This window comes from Neopsephotus bourkii, unplaced genomic scaffold (genome assembly GCF_033783945.1).
Source record: "Neopsephotus bourkii isolate Nb327-2 ecotype Australia unplaced genomic scaffold, CSIRO-AGI_Nbou_v1 NB_1346, whole genome shotgun sequence".
Classification (NCBI taxonomy): domain Eukaryota; kingdom Metazoa; phylum Chordata; class Aves; order Psittaciformes; family Psittacidae; genus Neopsephotus; species Neopsephotus bourkii.
The window spans coordinates 680,853-705,749 of record NW_026901826.1 but is presented as its reverse complement, the minus strand read 5'-3'; the positions used below and the strand labels follow the sequence as shown (position 1 = coordinate 705,749).

Below are 24,897 nucleotides of genomic sequence, written 5' to 3'. Positions count from 1 at the left end.
ATTAACTGTGAGGCTTGCCTGTCCATAAATGCTACTAAACCTGAGCCATAAGGAGGCAGCTTTCCGTGCCTTCATGGAAACATGGAAAGATGTATCCCCGCCTTCTTATGCAAACCTTCTCATGAGGATGAATGACACTTAAAATTTTCTTTCTGAGCCTTTTGGACATGCCTTTAGATGATGTGTCATCTTCACACTCTGTCCTACAGCAGATTCCCTTGCATTTCCTGACTGTAGCAGAAGCCGATGAAGCTGCTTGAGAAATGTCCAAACCAAATGGAGCTAGATTAACCTCTCTTTCTGTGAAATCAGGTCCCCTAGCTAAAGGAGCCTGATTAGTAGCCTAATTCTATTGCCACACGAGATGTGGAGTCAAGGACCACTTGTGGCTTTGCTGTTGCTGCCATGAGAAAGGCAGGGAAGTATTAGAGCTGAAGACATCTGGGAGCTGGCCTTTACTTCTGCTTTCAGGGAAGCAGGAAAATGTGGGCCAGTGGAAGTGCTTTTAAGGAAAGTGGTACCCACATGCGCCAACCCACCCCTCAGCATGATTTGCAGAGCTTTTGAATTCCACAGACAGATAAAAGACTGTTAGGACCTAGGGCTACAGCAATTCTGTGTGCATGGGAACCAGCACCAGTACAGGTGCTTTACATCAAACCCATAAAAACATTTTCCTGTCCCTGTACCAAATAGCTGCTTTGTAACTGGACAGAATGATGTCTATTCCCACACAGAGTTAAAATTTGTCACTTTTTTTGTTAATGGTACCTGTTTCTTCTGGCACAGTTAAAAATACATGAAAACATTCATAACTTCATGGTAACTCAGCCTTGAAACTGGCTAATGGCTTATTCAGGCTCCAAGACTGGTGAGAGCTCTACCACTTATTCCTACTAAATTTATTCATCCTGAGAGATTTCCAAGTAACACTAATATGGAGCACTGACTTCGTAAGAACAGAAAGACAAAGCATTCTTGTTTCATCATCTCCATGGAGAAAAGCAGGAAAGCAGCAACTGGATTCTAATAAGAAAGGATGGTTTGGGTATAGCTTTTGCTATCAATTGTGAATATATATATATATATATATATGTTATGTCATTCAAAGATTCACCCTAATTTCCTCAATTGATCTTGCATTTGTAAGAATTTACAGCATAATTTGGGACACTTTCTTAACAATACTTCCTGTTTGTCTAAATATATGCAATGCAGGAATGCTATGACCCAACTATTAGAAGAGAAACAATATCAACAATTAATTTTACAGAAGAGAGCCCTTTCAACTGTTTCAGGCCCTACGTTACTTTGTACTGAGTGTTATTCATGCACATGTCAAGGTTGAATTCAGTTGTGCTTCTCTCTCTTCACCTATATGAATAATCTCAGCTAGGATGAATGGAAATTATGAGCAGTATTAAGCTGTTCCGAACTCAGTCTGCACCTGTATTTATTCTCTAGGCCCTACACTGCTCCTCACTTCCACCTCTTCCATAAGCCACTGACATTGCATCAAGAATGTTTGTTTTCAAGTATTTTGACAAACCCCTAACAGTTAACCCCAACCCCCCAATATTAAGACAGGTTTAATGAGCATGTGGATGTAAATGGAAAAATTGAGAGGTCACAGACACTTAAGGACAGTAAAAGGATATGTTACTGATTGTATTAAGGAACAAATCTCCATCTGCTAATTTCTGATTCTAGGTTGGGTTTACTACTGGTTGTAATCACTAGTTGTGATTCACCGGAAAGGCCTTCCACTTCTTCCCAAGCCACAAATCTGGATGAACCTATTTCATCCTCAGTTTGGCCATCACTACTACTCAGACATGATAAGAGAAATTGCCCCGACAGTGGGAGATGTTCTCACTGTGCTAGCACCACATTAACACTTGCCATAAGGAGGACTTTTTCCCATTCCATAAGGAATGAGACCCTATGCTTTCCAAAAGAGACAAATACTTCTAGGCTGGGAACCATTGCTAGAGAGGACATGCAATGTTTAAAAATGAAAAAAACCCAAACCTGAAACAACAAAGCAAACTGACATTAATGAGGTTGAATATATATACTGTTATTAATGGTATCCGGGGTTATCCTAAAAATAATCTACTATTCCTCTGCTTGTGCTCCTTAAGCAGATCTCATAACATTGAATTAGAGAGCAATACTATTAAGCCCAGAATAATGAAACCAAATAATTCAGTAATTGTAGCAGACTGACAAGCTTATCTGCATTCCTTAACTTCCAAGTAAAAAAATATTCTTGACTTTCAAGTTGCCGTATACTGCAGTAGTATTTTGACTTCTCATTTATTTTTCTGTGAGCTACCTGATAAAGTAATTTTCAAGGAAATAAAAAATAAATCCAACATTTAAAAACACACACTTCCTGATACCCTAATACTTACAATCTGAAAATGAGACTGAAAGCAGAAAAGAAAGGTGAAGAAATGGATGGACAACAAATATTTTCAAGTGGAAGAGTTTGTTTTCCATATAAAATGAAAATAAGGGAGAAATAAAAAAATGCTAATGAAAACTTTCCCATCCTCTTGTGAGGCAGTTGGCTGTCATTTTTTAAATGCTTCAGTGATCTAAACAGCTATAGCATTTTTTTCTCTGCTCGATGACTAACATATGCAAAATACAAAGCCTCCATTTGCTGTCTTTCAAGGGCTTCAATATGAGCTATTCTGTGAATTCATAGATTTTCAGTAATACTCCTAATTACTATGTATTAAAAAGGTATTAAAAAGAAATAAGGTGATATTTCTTAACAAGAAATATCTCTGTACATTCAAATAATTATACAAATCAGCGCAGTTAGAGGAAGTAGACTTTTACACTTCTATAGTTATTGTCCATTTTTAAATGGAAGTCCAAGAACAATAGCCTTATGTTTCAGCATTATATTGTAACTTATGTATCTGACATTCTCATGATTTTTGGAAAAGTAACACAGCACCTGCTAAGAGAGTTGTTCCCACCCTGCTTGGAGGAAATAGCCTGAACGATTCACCCAAGAAGAATGTTATTAAACCATACATTTTAGAAGAACCATACATCTTAAGATGCACCTGGGTTGGCCTTGGGAAACAGTTCATAAGAAAGCCCAGTTTTGCTAGCAGCTGATGTGCTTTCTCCAGACATGATTTAATAGGAATGCTGAGATGTTTGCATCGGGGCTCCTGCTTCACTTGGACTTGACCCTTTGCAAAATGAAGTTTCATGGGCTTCTACCTATCTCTATGTATATCAGGACTATCTCCTTTGAAGTTAACAGATGTAAAAATCTGGGTGAATAAAGAATTAAGGCCCGTGGCTGTCATCCCTGCCCTGCTGCTTTTATTCAGGTTAGGATTTCAAACATATTGCAGTATTTTATTTCCTGTCATTTGGGAATGTGGAAAGGGGCTGAGCTGTAACAAAAGGAAGAATAGGTGCAGACTTGCTTTGCAGAGTTGCAGCATGGTGCCGGTGCAGGCAGCAGTGGCAGTTTTCCAACTGTCCTGTCGCTCAGAATGACTCTCTCACCACTGCTCCAAACCTCCCCCTTTTGCTACCTCCGTCCCTCTCTCAGGCAGCAGTAATAATGATTACATAATAGTAGTAACTGTTGATCACACTGTAGTAAAAGATTTTGTGCCTTCCTAATACATGGTGATGCTTCTAAACCAGGTCTGCCTCAGTGCTGATGGTATTAAAGCCTATGTCTTTCCTCTATCATTTTTGTGAAGTATATGAGCCTCTCACCTTCAACTGAAAACACCATTTGTGCTAGTGTTCCTTACTCAAAGCAAGATGAATCCCACCTGGGAGAGTTATATAGCTGGTCAATGGCTTAAACATCAGTCCACATCTTGGAGGTGAGTTGACAAACGTGATTGCAGATGATGTGTTCAAAGATTTGTCAGAGGCATGTGATATAGTACAGCTTGCTAAAATAAGTAATGTGATGGAAGATTATATTATCACTAACATGGTCTCCAGTTGAATAAGAAAACCAATTAAAAAAACAAAACCAAAATATTCCCCTCCAAGAATGGAGTTAATGCAAAAGCTTCATTCAGAAGAAAACGCTTGCACCTCTACTACTCAACTCCCACAATCAGTCTATAATGGCACAGATTTATGTACAGAGATGCCTTAAGCTTCACAGTCCAAATCAAGAGTATCATCTACACTGAAGCACTGTTAACATCATTGCTCTTTAGTCTCTCTCCCCCCCCTTTTTTTAAAATACACAAATCAAGTGCTAAATCACAGTTTAAGATGTAAAGAGAGCTTTTTCACTTTAGAAAGCACAATAAAAATAAAGAACTCAGCATAACCCAGAACACCCACCATCAGCACTGGGAAGTAACCAGGGCTTTCCTCTATGTCAAGAAAACAAAACTTAAGGCTGAAGTTCAGAACACTGTGATAATTTCTAAATGGACAACCAACCCATTAACACAGTAAAATACTGAACTTATATATTAATACACACTTCCACTACTAGAAAGATCAGCATGTGAAAAGACATTAGAGATGGTGTTACAAGAAAATTGCCAGGACACCACTACATAAACAACATGTGCATGTTTTTTGTTTATCACTGCTTATCAAGCTGCACCACAAATGCAGGCCAGGCATGCCATAGCCAGTTACTGAGGTGGCCAGAGTGGGTCCAACACTCCTAAAGTAGAATTGAAGACCATGTTTCCAATTGAGAGAAATAGCCTCAGTTTTGCTGATATACGTAAGACCCATTAGCAATTCTCACTTTGTTTTGGTGTATGGGCTTATCTGGAATTTGTGCTGCTATAACCAAATACAGAAAATGGGAACTACTAGAAATCTGCTTTATCAGACTAGCTTTATTAGAATAATTAAGAAATAAATACTTACTTGTGTCAAATAGTTTAATGAAATTTCCCACAGCCAATAGTTCTTCATAGTGCTATAAAATCTGGCTATCTCAAAATGAAATAGCTAAAGCTCTGACACTTTAATCTGTGCCATCAATAGTGTCCTGTTGTGTTTTCTAACATGGAAAAAATAGTCTTTGCAATTGAGATGCAGGATGAAAGTGTATGATGTACACTGCTCTTTAGTGACCTAGTATTGTTTGATATAATGAAGAGCGTTCATGTGCTTTCACCTGTACTTGCAGATTTCCAGCTTTTCAAAGTGTATCCATACCTGAGGGATATTTATTTTTTATTGATACCCTTGGGACCCACTCAGTGGGGGTCTCTTTGCTGAGCAATTGAGAAATGGGATACCCAAACCTGATAACCAATAAACTCATAGCAAAAAATGCAGCAACTCTGCTGCTCTCTGAAAACAAACCATGGGAAACTACAGTGGGCTGGAGACAGTCTACTAAATGATTTATGACATACAGCCCATTCATGAATGATTTTTTTCTCCATTAAATGTGCATTAACACATGGGAGCCTAACACATTGAAAATCTTATCTGGCCTCAGAGAAAAAAAGTTTCCTACCTTTCCATTACCTCACCTTTGACTACTCTGAGCTTATACTACTGACTTCTAAAGAGATTGTGCTACAGTCTGCTTTAACCCTGCTGAATCCCAGATTAGGTTTTAAATACACCTTTAAAACAATTCATTATACCAACTCAGGGTTTATCTACTACATTCATTGCTTGCAACTCCGCAGACTATTCCTCAAAAATCTACCTCTGTTAAACATGGTGTTACACAGTGCTACCTCATTCCTATTCACGGAACTTTAAAAAATGAGGGAAAACTCCTCCTCTAAGACTGCACACTACATTACAGTACCAGGTTTTATTTTTTACAAAAGGATAATTGTTACCCCAGATTTTGATTGATTACTATGGACCATGCAAAATGCCACAGACCACAGAAGCTACATTTTCAAACGGATGTTTTTATTTATTAATCAGGCATTGAATCAAGTATTGTAAAATAAACAGGTTTTGCTTGTTAAAAAATGTCCAGAATACCATTCATAGCAAACTTGTTTCCTTGTAGTCATACAGAATGTGAAATTGTTCAAGAAACAAGCAAATAAAGAAACACCTGACTAATTACTGTCAGTTTGTATGTGTATATATGTATGCATCATATCCACAAATTACACACTATATTTGTGTGTATACTGGTGTGTGTGCACCCAGACATATGTGTACATATATACACAAACATATATGCACAAAGAGCACTGACAGGCTCAATAGTCCACTGGAGAAATGTGGCTTAGCCCCAGATGAGTATTCTGTTGTAAAATAAAAACAATACAAGGCCTATAGATAACCGACCACTCTTTTTCCTCTGGCCAAAACTATGATCTGTCTTTAGACTCATGATCTATCTTTACAATGAAAGTATTTGAGATCCTTTTGGATCTTCCCAAATTCATGTTATTACTTCCATCCTGCTCAATCTCTGCCAACATTGTATGGCCAAATGTTGATCAGTGTTTTCAGTTTGTCCACTACTGAAATCAGCTTCTAGATTTAATATTTCTGGCAAAAAAGAACATACGCAGCCTCCTACATGTACTTTGGTAATACACACTTTCCTTTTAGGCAGCAATTTGGCAATAATCCTAGATTAAAACTCCTTTCCGCCTGCATCTTTTTATCACTGCTTTGTATCAGTTGTCGCCTGTCAACTCATTATAATTATTTCATGCCACCACAGCTACCTCCCAAACATCCCAGGACAGATCATCTGGGCTATGTACATCAGACTGTATCAGTAACATTGTGCTCAATCATAAAAAATAGTATTTGGGGATTTATTAATTTTTCATTTTGAGGATATACGTTTCTTGCTTACTAAAGATGCTACGATAAACGCTGCAGTTTGCTATACGTACACATATTCTCTTATGAGTATGTCAACTCAGGAAATATCAATGGCTCCAACCTGTGAACACTGGGATGCTGCCCTAGCTGAAAGCCATGGTATCAGCAAACTTATGCCAGACTTTTCTCCGTTTAATTCAGCAGTTATCAGGACATGTAAAGGGAAAATAAAGGAACACAGCTAGGCATTTATTTTCTATTAAAGAAAGGAAAAAAACCTCAAATAGGCATTTTGTATTCTTTGTCTTGCTCTTAAGTTTTCCATATCCTTATAAGGCAAACTGTAGTACAGCTTTGTACCTGGAGAATTAGTATTTGAAAAATTTGAAGCTGGGCTTGGGACCATTTTATCTTGGACTCATCAGTGAACAAAGTGCATTAAGACATCCTTTTTAAAAGACACCTAAAGCATGGTTATAAATTACTGAGCAAATCTTTTCTTAAAGCTGATATTCAATTTATCCTTTTTGTATACTGGCAGAATTTTAACCACTTGCATAGTAACAACAAAATACTGTAGGAAAACCATTCTTTTGAAGTTTTCATATGCCTCAAGCATCTCCCAAAAGTTATCAAAAAATGATAATTTATACATAAGCATTGCAGTAGTTACAAAGGGCTCCTATTCTGTAGAAGGAAAAGAGAAAATAAAAGCACCTGATTCAGCTTTGAAATAAAGTAGGTACAACTTCTACTGCCTTCATTGAAGTTCTCCACCAATACCGAGATGAATATAGGGCCTGACCGTGCAGATTCCTATTGCTGCTGAAAACTTGTTTTTTTACTCCTCATTCACAAAGAGAACTGTGCTTTCTCAAACAACTCAGGACAATGGTAACTGTGAACAAACTCCAGCTGCAGTGTTTCTCCATACAGCACATGCAAAACAGATTTCCTTGCTTTGTTAGAGAGACTACATAATGTGCGACAATGAAACATTTGTGTTCAATTTAAATTCAATGGAAAAGTGGTGCATGTCTCACTTCCGAGTTGTTGGCTGGGCTTGCTATGTTGAACCTTGTAAAATCAGCAATAAGCATTCACATGTCTACCATCAGAACTGTGACATCTTCTATTACAATCAATCCTTAAATGATGCCGTGCTTTATCAAATTAGTCTACAGTCAGACCATGGATTGGCTGCTCTCCTCCAGTGTTGCTAATTCTCAGAGATGTTATCAGTCTTTCACATCCTCAGCAATTCCACAATGTTTCCCAAAGACGAAAACGAAGCACTGGTAGATGGGAATGTTGCCATCAATAAAATAAATCATGGTATGATTTATCCACTCACATTTGTAGGAGATATTCCACATGTTTTATATGAACAGAGAGTGCACTGCCCTGTGAACAGAAGTAAATTATTCTTTCACTGTGCTGTCTAGCTCCACTTCCTCACCGGTTTTCTTTGCTGTTGTTGTTGTTCTTTTTGGTCTGCACACTCCCATGTGTAAATTAGAAATTAGATCTTGCACTCAATAAGACTGGTAATGAGAGAGCTAGTATTGACATGAGTAAAACCTGCAGCATACTAACTTGTCCACTGCACAGTTTTAATCCTTCCGATTTCTTGCCTTTATCCACTGTAAAATAAAAGGATGTAAAGGGCCGATGAAACTTCAAACAATAGGACCATCAATGTGCAAAACAAATAAGCCATTTTCCAGGTGTACAAGCCAGGCTTTCCCTTGTCTCTCTCCTCTTTTTTTTTTTTTTTTTTTTTTTATAAATAATTTATAAATCTTCCTGTAAGAGACTAAATACAAAACAAACCAAACAAATCCAACCTCAAAAGAAAGTTCTAAGATTAAATCCACTTCTTGTCCTTCCATACAAAGTCCATAGTAAAGAGATATTCTTCCTTTTTCAGTTCTGGCCTGATTTGGCCAGTGGCGCTGGGAGGCCACCATGGTCTGCCAGCTCCAGGCAAGCTCTTGCAGCTGTCTGGCCACCCTGGGAAGATACGTCATCCTATCATTTAGCTTTTAGCAGTCATGCAAGCTGCTCAGAGGAGTCTAGGTGGTCAGGGATAGGCAAGCCAGTTATAATGGTCAAACATTTGTTCCACACAGTAAATGTGGGGCACACTGGCTGCCCAAACGTAATGTCAAAAGTGTAAAGGTGTAGGGAGTTCAAAGCATCATAAAAAGCAAGGGAACCATTGTCGTAGTCCAGCAAAATCCCAACCCGCCGGAGGTGAGGTGCAGGCTCGATGGGGATTTCTTTGCTGTTGTGCCGCACCACCCATGTGTTATTGCAGCGGCAAAGCACCCAGGAGGCAGAATTCTTCCCGATCCACTCATGCTTTGGTGCTGACTTGTAGGAAATACCAATGGCATACCTGAAAAACAGAAAATGACTCAAGGAAACAAATGCCTCCTGTCATGTTTGTCTCCTGGTGAAGTCAAATGTTAGCCCAGAGGACTCACTGGAATGTCCCAGACTCTTACTTCTGCTGGTTAAGTTCTCATTAAGTAACGTTTCACCATAATATCTGCACAGGCTCTATTAAAGTTTTGCCCCATCTGTCTTTCAGGTCTGAGAGGTCAGGGAAACTTTATTGTCCCTTGTGTTATTTGCGGTTTAGCTACTATCGCAATTTTTTTGAGAACTTGCCTCTGGTATTTAAAAGGAAGATTCTTGAGTACTCAGCAACTCAGGGTTTAAATCACTGGGCCTCAAATTTCCACTTCCAAACAGATGAATACAGAGGAATTCATTGATTTTAAAATACGCTGCTATCTGTCAGTTAATCTGATCTCTCCTTGCTCCTTTAATATATGGTCCAGAAGAAGGAATGCAGAGTAAAAATCAAAGGACACATTAAAAAAAAGGTTTTTTACCATTCCCAAATATGTTTTGCCAGATGTTGGTGTGGTTTTTAGATTCAAATGAGCATTTTTGAGACTGGGTTTGGGCCAAGTGAAGCAATTATAGGTGAAGACATTTGCTCTGCAAACCATAATTTATGGCAAGATGTGCAGGGCAAAAGGATTGTGAAAATGTTCTCATTAATGGACACTGAGAGCAAATACTTGATTTCTCATATATACATAAAACTGAAATTTAAAAGGTCCTCAAGTTCTAGAGACACTGCAGTATTTGCTGGGCTTTCAATCAACAGAGAATACTGTGCCATAAGTTACTCTATTTCCATTCCTTCATACTGGCACAGGCAAACCACATTTTTCTTGTTTGAGACAGTGGGCATACCAAAAGACGTTAGTGATTTTTCCATTCCATTAACCTCCATCATGATTGTTGCCTTTGAATACCAAGGAATGACATCTCTTCCACTGACTAAAAGGCCCCTGAAATCCACCTTTGTATGACACAGAGGATCATTCAGGAGTGGAGGAAGGCACTCCTCCATTTCCTGCCCCCTGTTTCATACCCTGGGGGAGAGACCTACAGCTCTGCTTCTCTGCATCCCCTCCACAGAAGCAAATCTGAGCTCTACCCCTGTGAAACCAGATCATCAAATTGTCCTTACATTATTTGTTTTTTCCTTACTGAAGGATGCTAAGATTTTTCACATTTAGTAAAGAAATGACCACACTTACAAAGTTTGCTTTGTTGTTTAAACAAGATGAAACTTTATGAGTTCTCTAATTCACTAAAACCTAAAAATGTACTTTGTGTGGGTCCAAAAAATAGCCATTGAGTAAAAGGCCTGTGAAGGCTGCTAAACATAAAGATCTGGCAGATTTCTTTCCAGAGTATGAAAATGCTGGAGACTGAGAACATATTCTGGCAAACTACATGAAAGAATATGCTTGTCCTACTCTTGCACTGTTCCTCATGCCTCTGCTACCACTGTCTATCAGAGAAACTGCACCACAACCTGCACGGTGCAAACTAGACAATAATTTCACATATATTTTCTATATACGTACCATGTACTTCCACTTATAACCACTTCCCAGTAATGCCGCCCACTGTCAATGAACACATTGCCAGCTACTCCATAGCTCCCTTGGCTCGTGAATCGCTCTGGTGTGTGACTCTTTTTGGAGGATGTTTCATCACGTTCCACTGTCAAATTATCATGAGACACTTTCAGTTTTCTATGAGCCGATTTGGGGTCCAGTTTAAATGGCTGACCTGGAGACACAGAGACAAAGATGGCAGAAGAATGGTTTGGCTTTGATTTTGAAAAGGAAAGTGGATTAGCAAGCCTCTAAGAAGCCCACAAGATTACATAACTGTATTAATCTCCTCCTCCTCTGAAGTGTTCTTGAGATGGACTAATCTATTCTACTCCCTGCAATAGCTACTTTGCATTGTCAGTTTACTGTCAACCTCATTGTGCACTAACTTCCCCATGTCGATAATCCCTACAAAGAGCCCCACATAATCATCACGCCTATTCTCTCTGACCTAGAAGTAACCTGAATACTCTGATTCTTGCCTGTAATTGAAACCAATGTACATGCTAATAGAGGTCTGAGGGTTGCTTTTTTCACAGCGTATTAGATTTAGAATAAATTGTGTTCAATTAATTCTTTAGGGATAAAATTCCATAATAACATCTTCATCATTGCTACAAAAAGTATGATTGCAGCTCTCACAAAATGAGTTGGAAAACAAGAATAAGCACAGGCCTTGTCTGTTCATTGACTCACAGCTTTATTTATGACAAACACAGTCAACAATTCAGGATCACTTTGGAAGGATGTCCATGTGGTGCTGGATACTGTGCATTAAAAAGAAGGAAGTGAACTTGGTCCAAATAATATAGTGTAAAAACATTACTGAGGCTGTTGCTCTTGGCAAGTATATTCGGCTGTAGCATGAGGTTTGTAGACAATAACAGGAAGCTTTTTGGTAAACCGAACCCTGTAGATATATAAAGCCTGCCACAATTCCGACAGGCGGGCTCATTGTGTCAAAAAGCAAAATGATCATTTACCTCCAGTGGGAGACAAGTAGGAAAGTATGACTCCACAAGTGGTCCAGCAAAGCCCTTTTTCCCTTCTTACTGGTCTTTCATACCAAGGGGAAAAAAATGTAAGCGAAAGATTTGATGACATGCACAGCAAATATAAATGAGTGCTCTCATGAGATCTGTGTGAGGCACTGACGTGTACTTCAAATAAGACAGAAATTGTTCAGAGTTATCTACTTTTGCAATATGTATTTAGTTTGGTATTATGATCAAGTCTAAAATAAACTCACTGGAAAATATGAGGGCATATTTTTCCTGATTTTTCTTACCACTTGCTAGCAATAAAATACCTACAGCCTGCCTCTCTATGTGATTAGGAGCCTCTGTGTTGCTAAAAGCAATGTCTGAAGGATGTCTTTTTCTGTACCAGATTGTATCTGGCCACATCATTTCTCACAGTCACCTAAGAAATTGCTTTTGTGCCACACTGGGTCACAAATTGACAAAAGGATAAAAGACTGCCATTTCCGGATGGCTCCTCTAGTTATGTATCTGCTTGTAGGTTACCAAGTTTAACAATACTCAGATTCATGGTAACAGATGTGGAGTTTGTAAGAGCAGCTTTTACAAAGCAGTGCAAGTGAGGTTAATAGCAGTGAGGAAAAAGTCAGAAATGTGTATATGCCATTCCCTGCAGCCTCTTTCTTGCAATGTTCAGTATCACCCCTCTTTGAGCACCCTCCCCTAAAATAAGCAGGTTTCAGAGGGTGCACAAATCCCAGTGTTCCCTTTGCAGTGCTCAGAGCTGTCCATGATGACTTCATGACTGAGCGGTTGGCTGTGGCACACAAAGAAAAAGGCTGAAAACCAGTCTTAAAATTGCTATGCTACATCTGCTGATAATTTGTGTAACCGTTGTATTTTTGAAGTGGGACCTCTGATTACTCTACCACATTGCTGAACTTCATAAAAATTGAAGGGGATGGAATTATGAAGTTTTCCAGTATCCCAAGAAAGAGATCGTTTTGGAGAGTAAAATTAAACTAGCAATTATCTTATGAACACTACACAAAATACAATGTTTAACTGCAAACATAAGAAAAGCTTTTGCTTTGCAGAGGAAGAAGAATAGAGAAGACATTAAAACAAAACCACAAAAGAGTACTTTCAATCATTTCACATGTGATGGCTCTGTTCCTAAATGATATTTCCAGTGACCAAGCTACAGATGTTTCTCTCTCTCAAAAAAAAAGTTATTTCTGCACTGCTGAAGACTCTGTTATCTTGAATCGAGTTAAATAAGTGGCTTTCATTGTGGGAAGCACTTTAAGTAGTTTAACTGCTCTGTGCTCTTGTATCTTCCAAAGATCAAACCCAGAAAGGAAGGCAAGAAAGGAGAAGTAAGCATGCATGCTGGATCTCACGTTACTCACTGTTTGTCTTGAGCTTGCCGGGCTCGCTGCTTCTGCTGCCTGCCTGATTAATGGCCTTAACAATGAAGATGTACTTAGTGCCACTCTGTAACCCATGCACGGTGTAGTGGTTTTGTTTGATATTGGGAACAATCATCCAGCTGTCGGCTGAGTTGCATAAACCTGCAATTTCAAACAGAGCACATCAGTCATAACATACTAAGCACTTTGTAAGAGAAAAACATTAGAGCACTTCTAAGCACCCAAGAATGGATATGAATTTTGCTTCTCTACCTTTTAAAGTGCTGTTACATTTACTAAGTTGCTACTTAATGCCACTAACTCATTTCATCAGCCCTCAGCCAAGGTAGCTTTTAAGTTCTTACTGTGTGAAGTCAACCATGAAAAATGGGCATTTAAGAAATGACTCAGTGAAGGCATGAACAGTCTGAGATTTTTCATACCCTAGCACAAGGAATTCTTTATTGCTTAAGAAGCAGAGGATTATGGAGATCCCATCAATCTACTGTTTGGATTAATGAGCTCAGTTTAAGCCTCAGAAAACTAACGTAAGCAGTGAAGCTAGGAGGGCTGGTGAGGCACCTTTGCCAAGTCCCCAGGTATGCATTCTTCAGGACCTGAAGCAAATCATGGGAGGCCATACAGGGTGGAACATGGGCTTCAGAGCAAGCTTTGGCTTTTACAGTCCAGACTTTGACAGAATGTAATCTAAAACAGTAAATTTAATGGATGCAACTTTGATTTATATCCTCATGGTTAGATGTCATCAAGGGAAGAGCTGGATAATTTTCCAGTTATAAAATTTTTGGGGTACATTTGATGCATACCACTGAAGTATAATACTTAGGAAGTAAGTAAAATAAGGGAAGAGCAGTATCATCTTCAAAATAGGAAAACACTCCAATAAGACGAACTTATCTCTCTAAATTTTTCCTACTATGATATAATTGCAATGGCAGCCAATCACCCATGTTACTGCACTTTTTGAACAGCTCCTGGTCTGATGGATTCCCAGTCTCATAGCTCTCTTATTGTAAATATTTACATAAATAACAAATGAAACATTAATGAAATGTGTATATGCTCATACCCTCTTAGGCAGTTATGCAGCTAGAAAAAGATACATGCAGACAAAAGTGTATGCATGTATGTGAATATGTAAGGCTGGAAAACTTCAAAAGAAAAATGTTTGACTGGATTAGGAACCTGACAGACTTCTTGGTCTCTGCCTTTACTGAGCATAGAACACGTTAGGAAAGCTGCTGTGTTATTAAAGAACAGCTTTAAGCTTTTAACTCAAGTTTTACCATCAAACCAGTAGGTACTAGTGAACAGAATCCTTTAGATGTCAATAGTAATTTCAGCTGTGTGTATTAGGCAATACAAAAACCTTTATATGAAGCAAAAATAAATAGGTTACTGAACAAAAACTTCAAAGAAAAAGACCTGTGATCCAGGTTTACAGACTCATAGACAATTCATAAGCATACTGGAAGGTTCCTTTCTAATTTGGGATGTGCTTTTCATAACAAATGATCATCAGGCACAGAACTCAACCCCAAATTTCAAACTAAGAATTATGTTGGTTTTGTCTCAAAGTTCTCTTATGCATACATAGCATACTTGAGAGGCAGGCAGCTATTCATCCTGCTGTGCAATTGGGTAACCGAGGCATAGTTTCAGGCAGGGCTCATATTACTTTGTCATCTAATAGAGCTGCAATGCCTAACCTATTTTTCTGGACTCTGAGGAGAGGCAGAAACCAGTGAGTACCTTCTTTCACTTCTCCAGTTGCCAGCATCCTACCCCACAAGTGCCTCTCTTTTACTGGACACAGAAGTGCAGGTGAGTAGCATAGGTGAGATCTCTAACTTCAGGTATTTAAAATGAGGTGAGATGAACACCACCACCACCACCCAATTTGAAGTCCGGAAGTCTAAACCTGTGGCTGAACTCACATGTGGGTTGTGGCCTTTGGACCTCAACTTACCAGAATATTTCACTGTTACAATTTCCTGGTGTAAAGTGGGAAAAATTAATTCTAGTATGTTCTTAATGGTCCAGCCAGTAAGCATCCTGGCCACATGCAGCCTCCCTAAATATCAGCTACAAGGTATTCAAACAGTTTGCTATATATGGATAAAATCTGGAAAGAAAAGCAACCTTGCAGCACTGCTTTTCTCAAGAATGTTGAATAAACAGATCGCATAAACACCTGTCTACCTCCTGAAAAAAAACCCCTCAGCGTTACACTCTCCTCCTGCATATGTGGATTTACACATAGAATCACATACCCAATACTCACTAGTCTGTAAATACTTACATAAGCGTAAATTATTGTATTATTAAATAATCCATCTGATGGTTAGTTTATATTTCTGTTCACAGAAGGCAGATTCACAATCATTTTAGGTATTGCTACATATTGGCTTCTGCTGCCAAGACTACCAGTGTACAATGAATGTTGGGATGTGCATGACCTGGTTACTCTGCTCGACAAGCCTTGCTGCCCCAACAAGCTCAGCTCCTGACCATGCACCAGTGGTACGTCCACGTGCTTTCTGACTGTAAACTATTTGATAACAGCCTTTAAATGGAACCTTGATTCAAAAATCTTTGGAATGACTTTTGAACGAGTCAAACAACAAGTCCAAAATCCTTTAAAACAGAGAATAGTAACTTAGTGGCAGCCAAGTTAAGCTTTTAGGTATGTCAATGAATCAAAAAAATTTGTCTTCAGTTATGCCTTGTCAGGACAGCCTTTCTTTTCTGAATGCAAAAGAAGACGATTAAGAAAGTTTATGGAAATGAGAAAGCAGCCGGGTAACGCGGGCATCTGGGGACAGCATTTGCCCCCTCAGCTCCCTGCCGGCGGCAGAAGGTTAAATAGAAAAGCATACATCATCTCCTCACTGGCACAGCAGCAGGCGCTAAGGGTCTCCTATTGTACCCACTCCTAATCCAGGCTAAATTCAGGCTTCTTCTTTCAAAAACCCAGGGCTTTTTAAAGGGTTATGCAGGTGGTAAAACAATGTCTTTTATAACTGTAGCCTACAAAAATGCAGAGAATTTAAATTACGTCCCGGAATGGTGCAGTGAGCACAGTGATGCCCTTACAGGATGTGTGAGTTCTCAAAACAAGCTTCTCAGAGTCTGGAGGTAATAATTTGTAAAACCATTTCCCTGGTGTTGGCTCTTGATGTACTTTAAAAAACAGATGGGGAAAATCCCAAGGTGTAAATCCTCCTAAAATTTACACGGGTAGATTTTAATAAAATACATCTTCTTGAAAATTGTAAGAGGAGGAGAAAAGTCATGGGAAGGTTATTTAATCGTTTGAGTATTTTAATTATTTTTAAATGCTTTCTAAATGAATTATTACCAACTGAAACTGGGAGAACAGATAGCTCTCCACCCCTGCTCTGCATTCCCACATGCAAGAAAACAATATATGGAGGATTCCTGTAAAAAATATCACCTTATTTTTATTTTCTTTGGGGGGGCTGGGGGGGTGGGGGTGGGTAAGAAATGCACTCTATATACTTTTAAAGAGGAAGAAGTTTTCTCATTTTTATCCCAAATTTTCTTTTGTGACATTAAAAGACACTAAAATCCTCAACAGCAATATGAAGATTATCAGGAATCAATTTTTAATAAACACAAACTTCCAGATACAGACAAAAGCTAGGATATTCAGAAATTAATTAGTGAATAATAAGTTAACTGCTTTTTCCTGGAAGGTTGGGCTCCTGCCTTAGTTCCTTCAACAATATGTTATCTTATCTTACATGAAAAGTAACCTTACCATTTAACACTGCCAAGGTTCTGACAATGCACTGCATCCTTAATACCCTGACTTCTAGTATTTAGCCGATGTAACTAACTAACCTAATTTACCAGGAAAGAATTAGTTATTGCTTTTTGTCTTGAAGAGACACATGTTTTTCTTGAAGACATTTTGCATCACCGTAAAACACTGGGTGGTTAAAATTTAACTTTCCTGAAGCACACTAAAGCAAACCCATGATGTTAAAAAAATGCAGGTTCAATTGAAAGGGGATAATGAAATTATAATGCATGTTAGCTAGATAGTGACAAAGTCATTTTAAAAGCCTTTACAATATTCAGATTGTAGGTGATTAGCTGCCTCTCAGAAATGCAAATGTGAGAATGGCATAATTCTGAGAACCACTGCTTTAGTAAAAACCTGCTTAATTTAAAGTTCTGTATTGCTCTTATGCACTGAACAGGGCTGCCAAGCACTATAGCCAAGCAGTTTGGCCACATTTGGAAATAATCTTTCCTGTATGAAATAGGATTCAAAATGAAGTACTCTATTTGGATCTTTTCCATCAAATGTTGACCCTCCAATTTTTCAGTTAATAAAAAAGAATATAGTTGATTATGTTGGATAGAAAATACACTAGAAAAACATAGCATTGCTTGTTTTTGTTACTGAATTCTTAGCAATCTCTGAATGATATATGCCTCTGGTGGGAGAAATGTACTGAGAAGTGGAAAGTGCAGTCAGGCTGGCTATGTGGTTTTAAGAAAAAAGATTCCAAAATAACAGCCTCCATTAGCACGGTAGGTGGGTATGTATGCAAAGTGATTCCTATTGTCTCAGGGGAAAAAGGCTTGTTGGTTTAATGCAGTACTCCAGCTACTCCCTAGTGGCTAATTCATAGCTATAAAAACACAGAACTGAAGACACTCTATGAACCTGTTTACATTATCTGCTACAGGCAGCACAAAATACTAATGGAAAAATTTGGAGATATGGTGGAGGAATAAATAAATTTAAAAAATAATTGTATGCAACAGCATGCAAATGACATAAATCAAAAGAAATTTCTGCTAATCCAAAATCTAATCCATTAAAACAGGATTAAAAAAAATATATCACCTAGCACCAGTTCATGATGCCATGAAGGTCGCAGTTCAGCGCCTGCTAATGCTACTTACAGTGGAAATAACTCTCCATGTTCAACCACACTACTACAGTACACTCCAATATTCTAGGCTAAATATTGTAATTTATGAAAGTTGGGATATTAGACCCTTCTGCAGGACAAAAAGTATAATCCAACAATGCAAAGAAATACCCAAGCAGCGTTCTGAGCAAAATGAGGGCATTAGTGGGCAAATTTCCAGTACCAGCGGAAGCTGGAATGAACTGGAAGAGTCTCATGCATTAGAAACCTGGGCAGATCTGTAACAGTTAGATTTGGCAGGAACATCTCAATTGGAGGCGTTCAAGTCTACATTAAATAATGAGATAAAAAAAAGCTTTGCAACACTTATAAAACACTCCCACATACACGTAACCATGTACAGAATTTGGGTTAACATTATACCTTTCAATTCAATTGAAACTAACAGCCAGGATATTTGTGTAAGAGCTGTACATCAAGAAAAAGAGAGAGAAGCAAAGAAAAAGGGCCAGTTCTTTCATTTCTTCCTACTGTGATTTAAGGTCTTCAGAGCATTTTGTAAACAAAGTTTCTTACAGTGTTAATTTGTTCTCTCTTCAAATTTTTAATGACACAATTTCTGCAAAGCAGTAAAATGAAAGTTCAGACTTCACACAGAGCACTTCATGCTATACCCAAAAATTGCCATCTTGCATCTCTGAAAGTAGACTAATTGATACATGTTTTGCAGATCAAAGCTTCCACCTCCACATGGGAAGCCTACAATACAGCCTAAAAATTAATACCTGGTTATGTATTCACTAGTAAGCAAAGAGTAAAACCTGACATCACAGAGGTGTGGAAATGGCACAACTTTTTGCTGCTGTGTTCGCACATAGTGCCAGTAACTGACTTGCATAAAATCTTCTACCATAAAGCCATAGATAAAAATGGTTAGAAAACAAGCAATAAACTATGTTGTCATTAAGTCCTGACTGCTTAGTAGTGATTAATCAGAGAGCTTTTCCTTCCTTATCTACCTTGCTTCAACTTGTTCCAAATTATTAATAGACCTTTTATGTTATCCAGCTTGCTCAGATGTAGGATCATGTGTTGACGTTTATTTCATCTTTCCAGCAGTCTAATTTTTGCAGTGTTTAAAATCAGGTTGTTTAGTGAAATACTAAATGGAGGTTTTGGCAAAACACAAATCAAATTTCCAATAGTTCACCTTACTTTTTAGTCAATCCTGAATACCATATAATATTCACAGTATGCTACTTAAAAATGGTGTTAAAATGCCAGCACATGAATGTTCAGATGGCCTTTCAGATGGCTTGGAAAAATAACTCCAGTTTAGTGAAAAAATGAGGTGCATGCAGCAACAAAGGTGCCAGTGCAAAAGTTTGGTTCATTACTGAAATTGGCATAGATCATACATTTTTCTATAAAGTATGTAAACATGGCCGCAGCACTGACTTTCATCAAAGTATCTCAATGAATTCTGTAAGAAGAAAAGCATTTCTGCACTGGATCAGAACTAAGCCTGTCTAGCTCAGTGAGTGGCTGGGGTATCTGGTGGTGGACAAAGGAAGAGTGTAGGAAGGTGTTAAGGAACAAGAAAAGCACATAGCCATCATTTCTCACCATGATCTGGCAGACCTCAACATCTCACAGCTCTGGTACTTCCTGAGCCAGAAGGAAGTCTCTGCACTGCATTGTTCTCAGTGGATTTGTCTTGTGTGATATGTCTAGTCATCTCTTGAACTGAGACCCACAACCCTCTGTGGCAATGAGTTTTTGTTTATTCACAATTTAAATGCACATTGACTGAACAAACTCCACCTTTTGATTGATTTGGCTTGTTTCAGGATCCTTGTTTCATAAAGCAAATATGTGTTAGTTAGTGGTATTCCCATTAAACATACAGGGAACAGGAAGAAGTTAAATGACTTCTCCAAATTTATAATCAATGATCACTATGCACTGAACCCAGAAATGCTGACTTCCTGGCCAAAGACTAGAAAGTATTTTTTTCTCGGAGGAATAGCTATTTAACAACAAAAGAATCCAAGGAATAATCAGCAAGTTCGTTCATTAAGGAAAGCCACCGATTCAAAACGGGGAGTGCATTTAATAAAAAATGTGCTGCAATGCAAATATAAATCAATGATTATTAATGTAATTACAAGTCGAACAAAGTTACCATATTCATTGCTATTCCACTGAAGTTTGCTGCCTTAGAGTATACTGATACCAGTGCTTTGTAGCCTCGAAGTCCGTAAAAATCAGAGGGAAGGACTTGAGCTGTACTTGTGACAAAGGTCCAAGTGTCAAGGTTATCTAAATGACAATGGAGCTGCAGTTCTGACTAATGACCGGTTCAACACAGGCTCCCGAGTGGCTGACTTGCCCAGACAAAGGAACTGAGGTCTTTGTCCCTGCTACATCTGCAAACAGGGACCTAGGACACAAGAGACAAGTCCTGTTAACCCGTACAATACTTGGGCTTTTGGGAATATGTGCTGGTTTCAGACTTTGAAAGCTCCCACAGCAGAGCACTTCCAGAAAAGACACATGAAATCTTAACTGGATTAATTCTAAATTTGGAAATCTTTTGAAAATATTATTGGTTTGAATTTAAAATTTGTCATTAAATTTTCCCAGAAAATATTTTTTCATTTTGTCCTAGACATACATTTATATTTAAAGGCGCTTTCTTTACAGAGAAACAAAAAAGAAACAGAACTAGAAAACAGATGTTTATACTTACTAACAACATTAGCTTGTCCAGTGAAGATGGTGTACTGCAACTCATAAGAGACCACGCTGAACTCGTCATCTGATGTCCAGTGGACAGTAATGGTATCATAAGAAGCTGTACAGAGCTCTTCTCGAATGGTGGGTGGGTTGGGAGCTGTGAGATACAACAGAAGAGGCTTACTGATGCAGTCTGTAAAACATTTATGTTCTCACTTGAGATTAGAGTAGGCATCTGATGTATGAGTTTGTAGCTATGGCATCCAACAGAATTTTCAAAACCTTTTTGCTTATTCCAATAGCAACTTTGGTTATTAAGAAATTGTAGCAAAGCAATTTTTACTATCAATATAGCCACGTAGGAACTGCAGATTTTGGAAATGTTTTGCATTAAAGTAGCTTTAGTTTTAGATGCTGTAGCACAACTGATATTTGTGGTCACATTAAACTGTGATCAAATGGGTACCACTGGCATACTACTATTTCTAGGATTGTTCTGACCACGATACCAAAACTATCAAAGTTTCATTGATGCATATGTCAAGAGAGAGAGTTAACACTCTTCACTGCTGACTTGAAAGCAGTGTTTGCCTAGCCTATCTTATCAAGAGAGTAGCATAAACGGTATTTAGAAAATAGAATCTTGGGGAAGTTTCCAAACACTCATGCTTTCATGCTCAACCATCTCCTCTCTACAAGTTCATTTTTATTTATTATTTTGTAGCTATTATTTCTGATATAGGTAATTTTTATTGCTATATAAAGCATAAATTCCTGTTGACTTTACAATTCAGTTTTTTTCAGCTTTACATAAAAGAGCTCATATCATAACATCATGACTGTAAGACTATTACAACCTTATCTTCAATGTCATTGCTGATCAGTTAGATAATTTTAGAAAACAATCCAAACAATTTAATTAAAAAATAACCCTCTGGTGTTTTGTTTTGGGTTTTTTTTTTTTTTTTTTTTTTTTTTTTAATCAAGAAATAAGATCCCTGGGAAGCAAGCTGTACATTCTTCTCCCATATTAACACATAAGCTTGTTTTAAAGAACTATTTAAAGAAGTGAAGCCTGAGGCAAACTTCTTAGGCCAAATTTTTCCATTTGCATTCCTTACAAAGCCACACACCTAAATAAGAAATCAGTGAGTTTTTCTTTGAAGGACTGGTGAGCCTTCCTGCATGCTTGGTTTGGAGGGAGCTTCATTCCTAATTATCTCCCCTACACGCCACCATAATGAAAAAAAACAAAAGAAAAATTAAAATCCTTGTGCCTAATAGTATTCCTCCCAGCTGCCAGAGTGAGGAGAGTGCACTCAAGCTGAAACAACCAAAATATGCCAGTATTAAACAAAATGGAAGGCTGCTTTGAATTGTATTTTTGCTGCCAGTACTTTAACTTCTGTGAGTCACAAAGAATTGTCTCAAAAACAGTCCCTATGAAGGAATTCTGCCTTTCACAACATCATATTTTTATGAAGCATCTATTTTACTTTCCATTAAGAATTTTTATAGCTCATGTGCCCGGTTTACTGATGTATGTTCCCAAGGATTCAAGTGCAGATGCATTTCCAAGCAGCCTCTTTCAACCAAGGGGCATAATGAAATGTTCAAATGTGTTTCATGATATGGCCATGATTTGTGATGCTCTAGATACTGTAGCACACAATGTTACCCATGTCTTTTTTTTTTTTTTTTTTTAACAGGGCAGAGGAATCCTTGGGACAGATGGGTATTAATAAAGAGAGAGAGAGAAATGAACTGAAATAAGAGCAGTTATCCAGGAGGGGAATATAAACAAAAGGAGAAAAAAATGCACAATCTTCAGCAAAGATTACTGCTTGAGCTTAGAGGTTATGTTCTAACTGAGGCCAACAAACTGTTCTGAGAGCTACGAAGCACTGCATTGGCCCTATCAGCTATGTTTCAAAAATGTACCCAGCAGAACAATCACGGGAGCTTCTGTCCCACCCCCTGCCCAACCTGAGGCTTCATTTTCGTATTTCGCCTGTCCTTTGAAGACAAAAGAAAAAAAGGGGAAAAAAATTGCTAATATAGAATCATAGAATAGTTCATGTTGGAAAGGACCTTAAGATCATCAAGTTCCAACCCCCCTGCCATGGGCAGGGACACCTTGCTCTAAACCATATCACCCAAGGCCTCGTCAAACCTGGCCTTGAACACTGTGTGCTAGTATCCAGCTAGTCTGCACTCACCTCTTGCACCTAACAGAGCAAAAGCTTTTACCTAAGAAATGTACTTGTTTTTACTACAACACAGATAATAAATATTAATTTATGGAAAGCAACAATTACTGAAAGTTTGATGAACTGTAAACTGCATTTCAATAGCACCTATATGTCTTCAGCTCTTTTGAAAATGACAGCCTAAGTTCTTTCTTCATAGGTACACCTGTCCGGCCTTATGGCTCAAGATTTACAGGCCTTCATGTAATAAGAATGACAGAAAAAAAAAAAGATATTTGACCTAAGCAGGATGTCTTTTCACTTGTTTTTGTGATTAACCCACACCACCTAAGACTACACTGCATGAAAATCAGCTCTTTAGCAGCACCCATTTCATAAACCACTCAGAATAAACCAAAATACACCTGCTTCTCCTGCAGACAGGCATGGAAGTCAACATGGAAATGTTTTATTATGACTTTCAAAATAACATAGAAGTCTGACTGCCAAATTCATCCTTCCACAGCATATACACCTTTGGAGAAAGTAAAACTGTAATGCAATTAAAGAGATTGACCTTAATCGGTTATCTTCACTATTTCATTTGATAGGGTGTGATTTGCTTATCAAATTTACTAGTGCTGATTTACAGAGCTCAGGTGCCACAGGGAAAGCTCTACAGAGCCTCCAAAGCCATGCCAAGGCTGCACCAACAACTTCACCAGCGTGGCCTTGACTGTGTGCTCCACCACTGCCTGGGAAGGGGAAGCCCCACATGCTTCCAGCACAGTGATGGAATACAGAAAGCCTTATATCTATTATTCAGTCCTGTTTCCTGGTGGAGAAGCAGTGATTGCCCCTTAGCCTTTCCAGTCCATTTCAGGGTGACAACAGAGCACTGAGCCCTAAACAAGACTGAAATTTGACAACAGAAGCTGTCAATAATCTCAGTTATTGGCAGCCTCCTGTCTACAAACTCCTACTTAGTGTCTGGGAGAGCTGAAAAAAGTGAAGCAGCTCTTGAAAACCCCAAATTTACAGCACTCTGTGGTGAGGGAAACTGGAATCAGTGCTAGCAGACTTAGGCACAATGAAAGTGGTTTAATGAATTGCTTCCTAACATCTATAAATTTCCTTGGTCATGGGGTGACAATCTCTATAGAGGATCAGGGCAAGTATCTGAGACTGGTGAATGCTTCAGTCAGTATTACTTTCATCCACCTGTATTCATGAATCAACACTCTGTTACAAGAGAGAAAATCATTGCTGAAGGCTGTTTCAGTTCATTTGTACAACTTTGACTCAAAACTTCACAGGCACACTTAAGAAGTCAGAAACCACATATGACGTGCCTGAAAGGCAGCAATTAATATTTGAAAAGCAGTTTTTAAAATTTGCTCCCAGCATTAACTGACCTTGTAAGCATACCTTCCCCCTTTCAACCAGGTCAGTCTAACCCTCCTTTCAGTGTCATCTGCATGGCTTTTGCTCTAAAGCAGACACATGGTCTGTACACCTCAGACACAGTTTAGGGAAGCTGCCATCTCTCACTGGTGAACCCCAGCATGAATCCAGCAGCTCCTGGGTGGCTATTAAGACTACATCTACATCCTCTCATTGCAGGGTCACAAAGATTGACTAAAACCACTTCAATTTTATTTTGTTTGCTCAGTCTCCACCCCGCTGCTGTCATGGGGTGATTGACTTTGTAAGGGCTCCTTATGGTTTTTGAAACTGAGTGAAAAAGGAAGATCTAAGCCATCTTCTTGCTGGTATGAACATGAGGGATTTGAGCAAACTGCTCTGAACTTCTCTCAGCTGGTCATTACTGGCTCCACACTGGACTGAACCAGCATGCA

General features: G+C 38.5%; 1 protein-coding gene across 3 annotated transcripts in view; it reads right to left on the bottom strand.

Moving 5' to 3' along the window:
- Nucleotides 1-5,892: 5,892 nt before the first annotated feature.
- The window catches only part of MID1 (midline 1), a 243,164-nt gene continuing 224,159 nt past the window's right edge, over nucleotides 5,893-24,897 (bottom strand). For all 3 annotated transcript variants that reach the window (XM_061366462.1, XM_061366461.1, XM_061366463.1), the window contains exons 7-10: nucleotides 20,863-21,006; nucleotides 13,177-13,338; nucleotides 10,752-10,959; nucleotides 5,893-9,196 (exon numbers count right to left, since the gene is read on the bottom strand). In XM_061366462.1, the coding sequence (XP_061222446.1) occupies nucleotides 8,848-9,196; nucleotides 10,752-10,959; nucleotides 13,177-13,338; nucleotides 20,863-21,006 (863 nt within the window). In that variant the 3' untranslated portion in view covers nucleotides 5,893-8,847. The remainder of the gene's footprint in view (nucleotides 9,197-10,751; nucleotides 10,960-13,176; nucleotides 13,339-20,862; nucleotides 21,007-24,897) is intronic.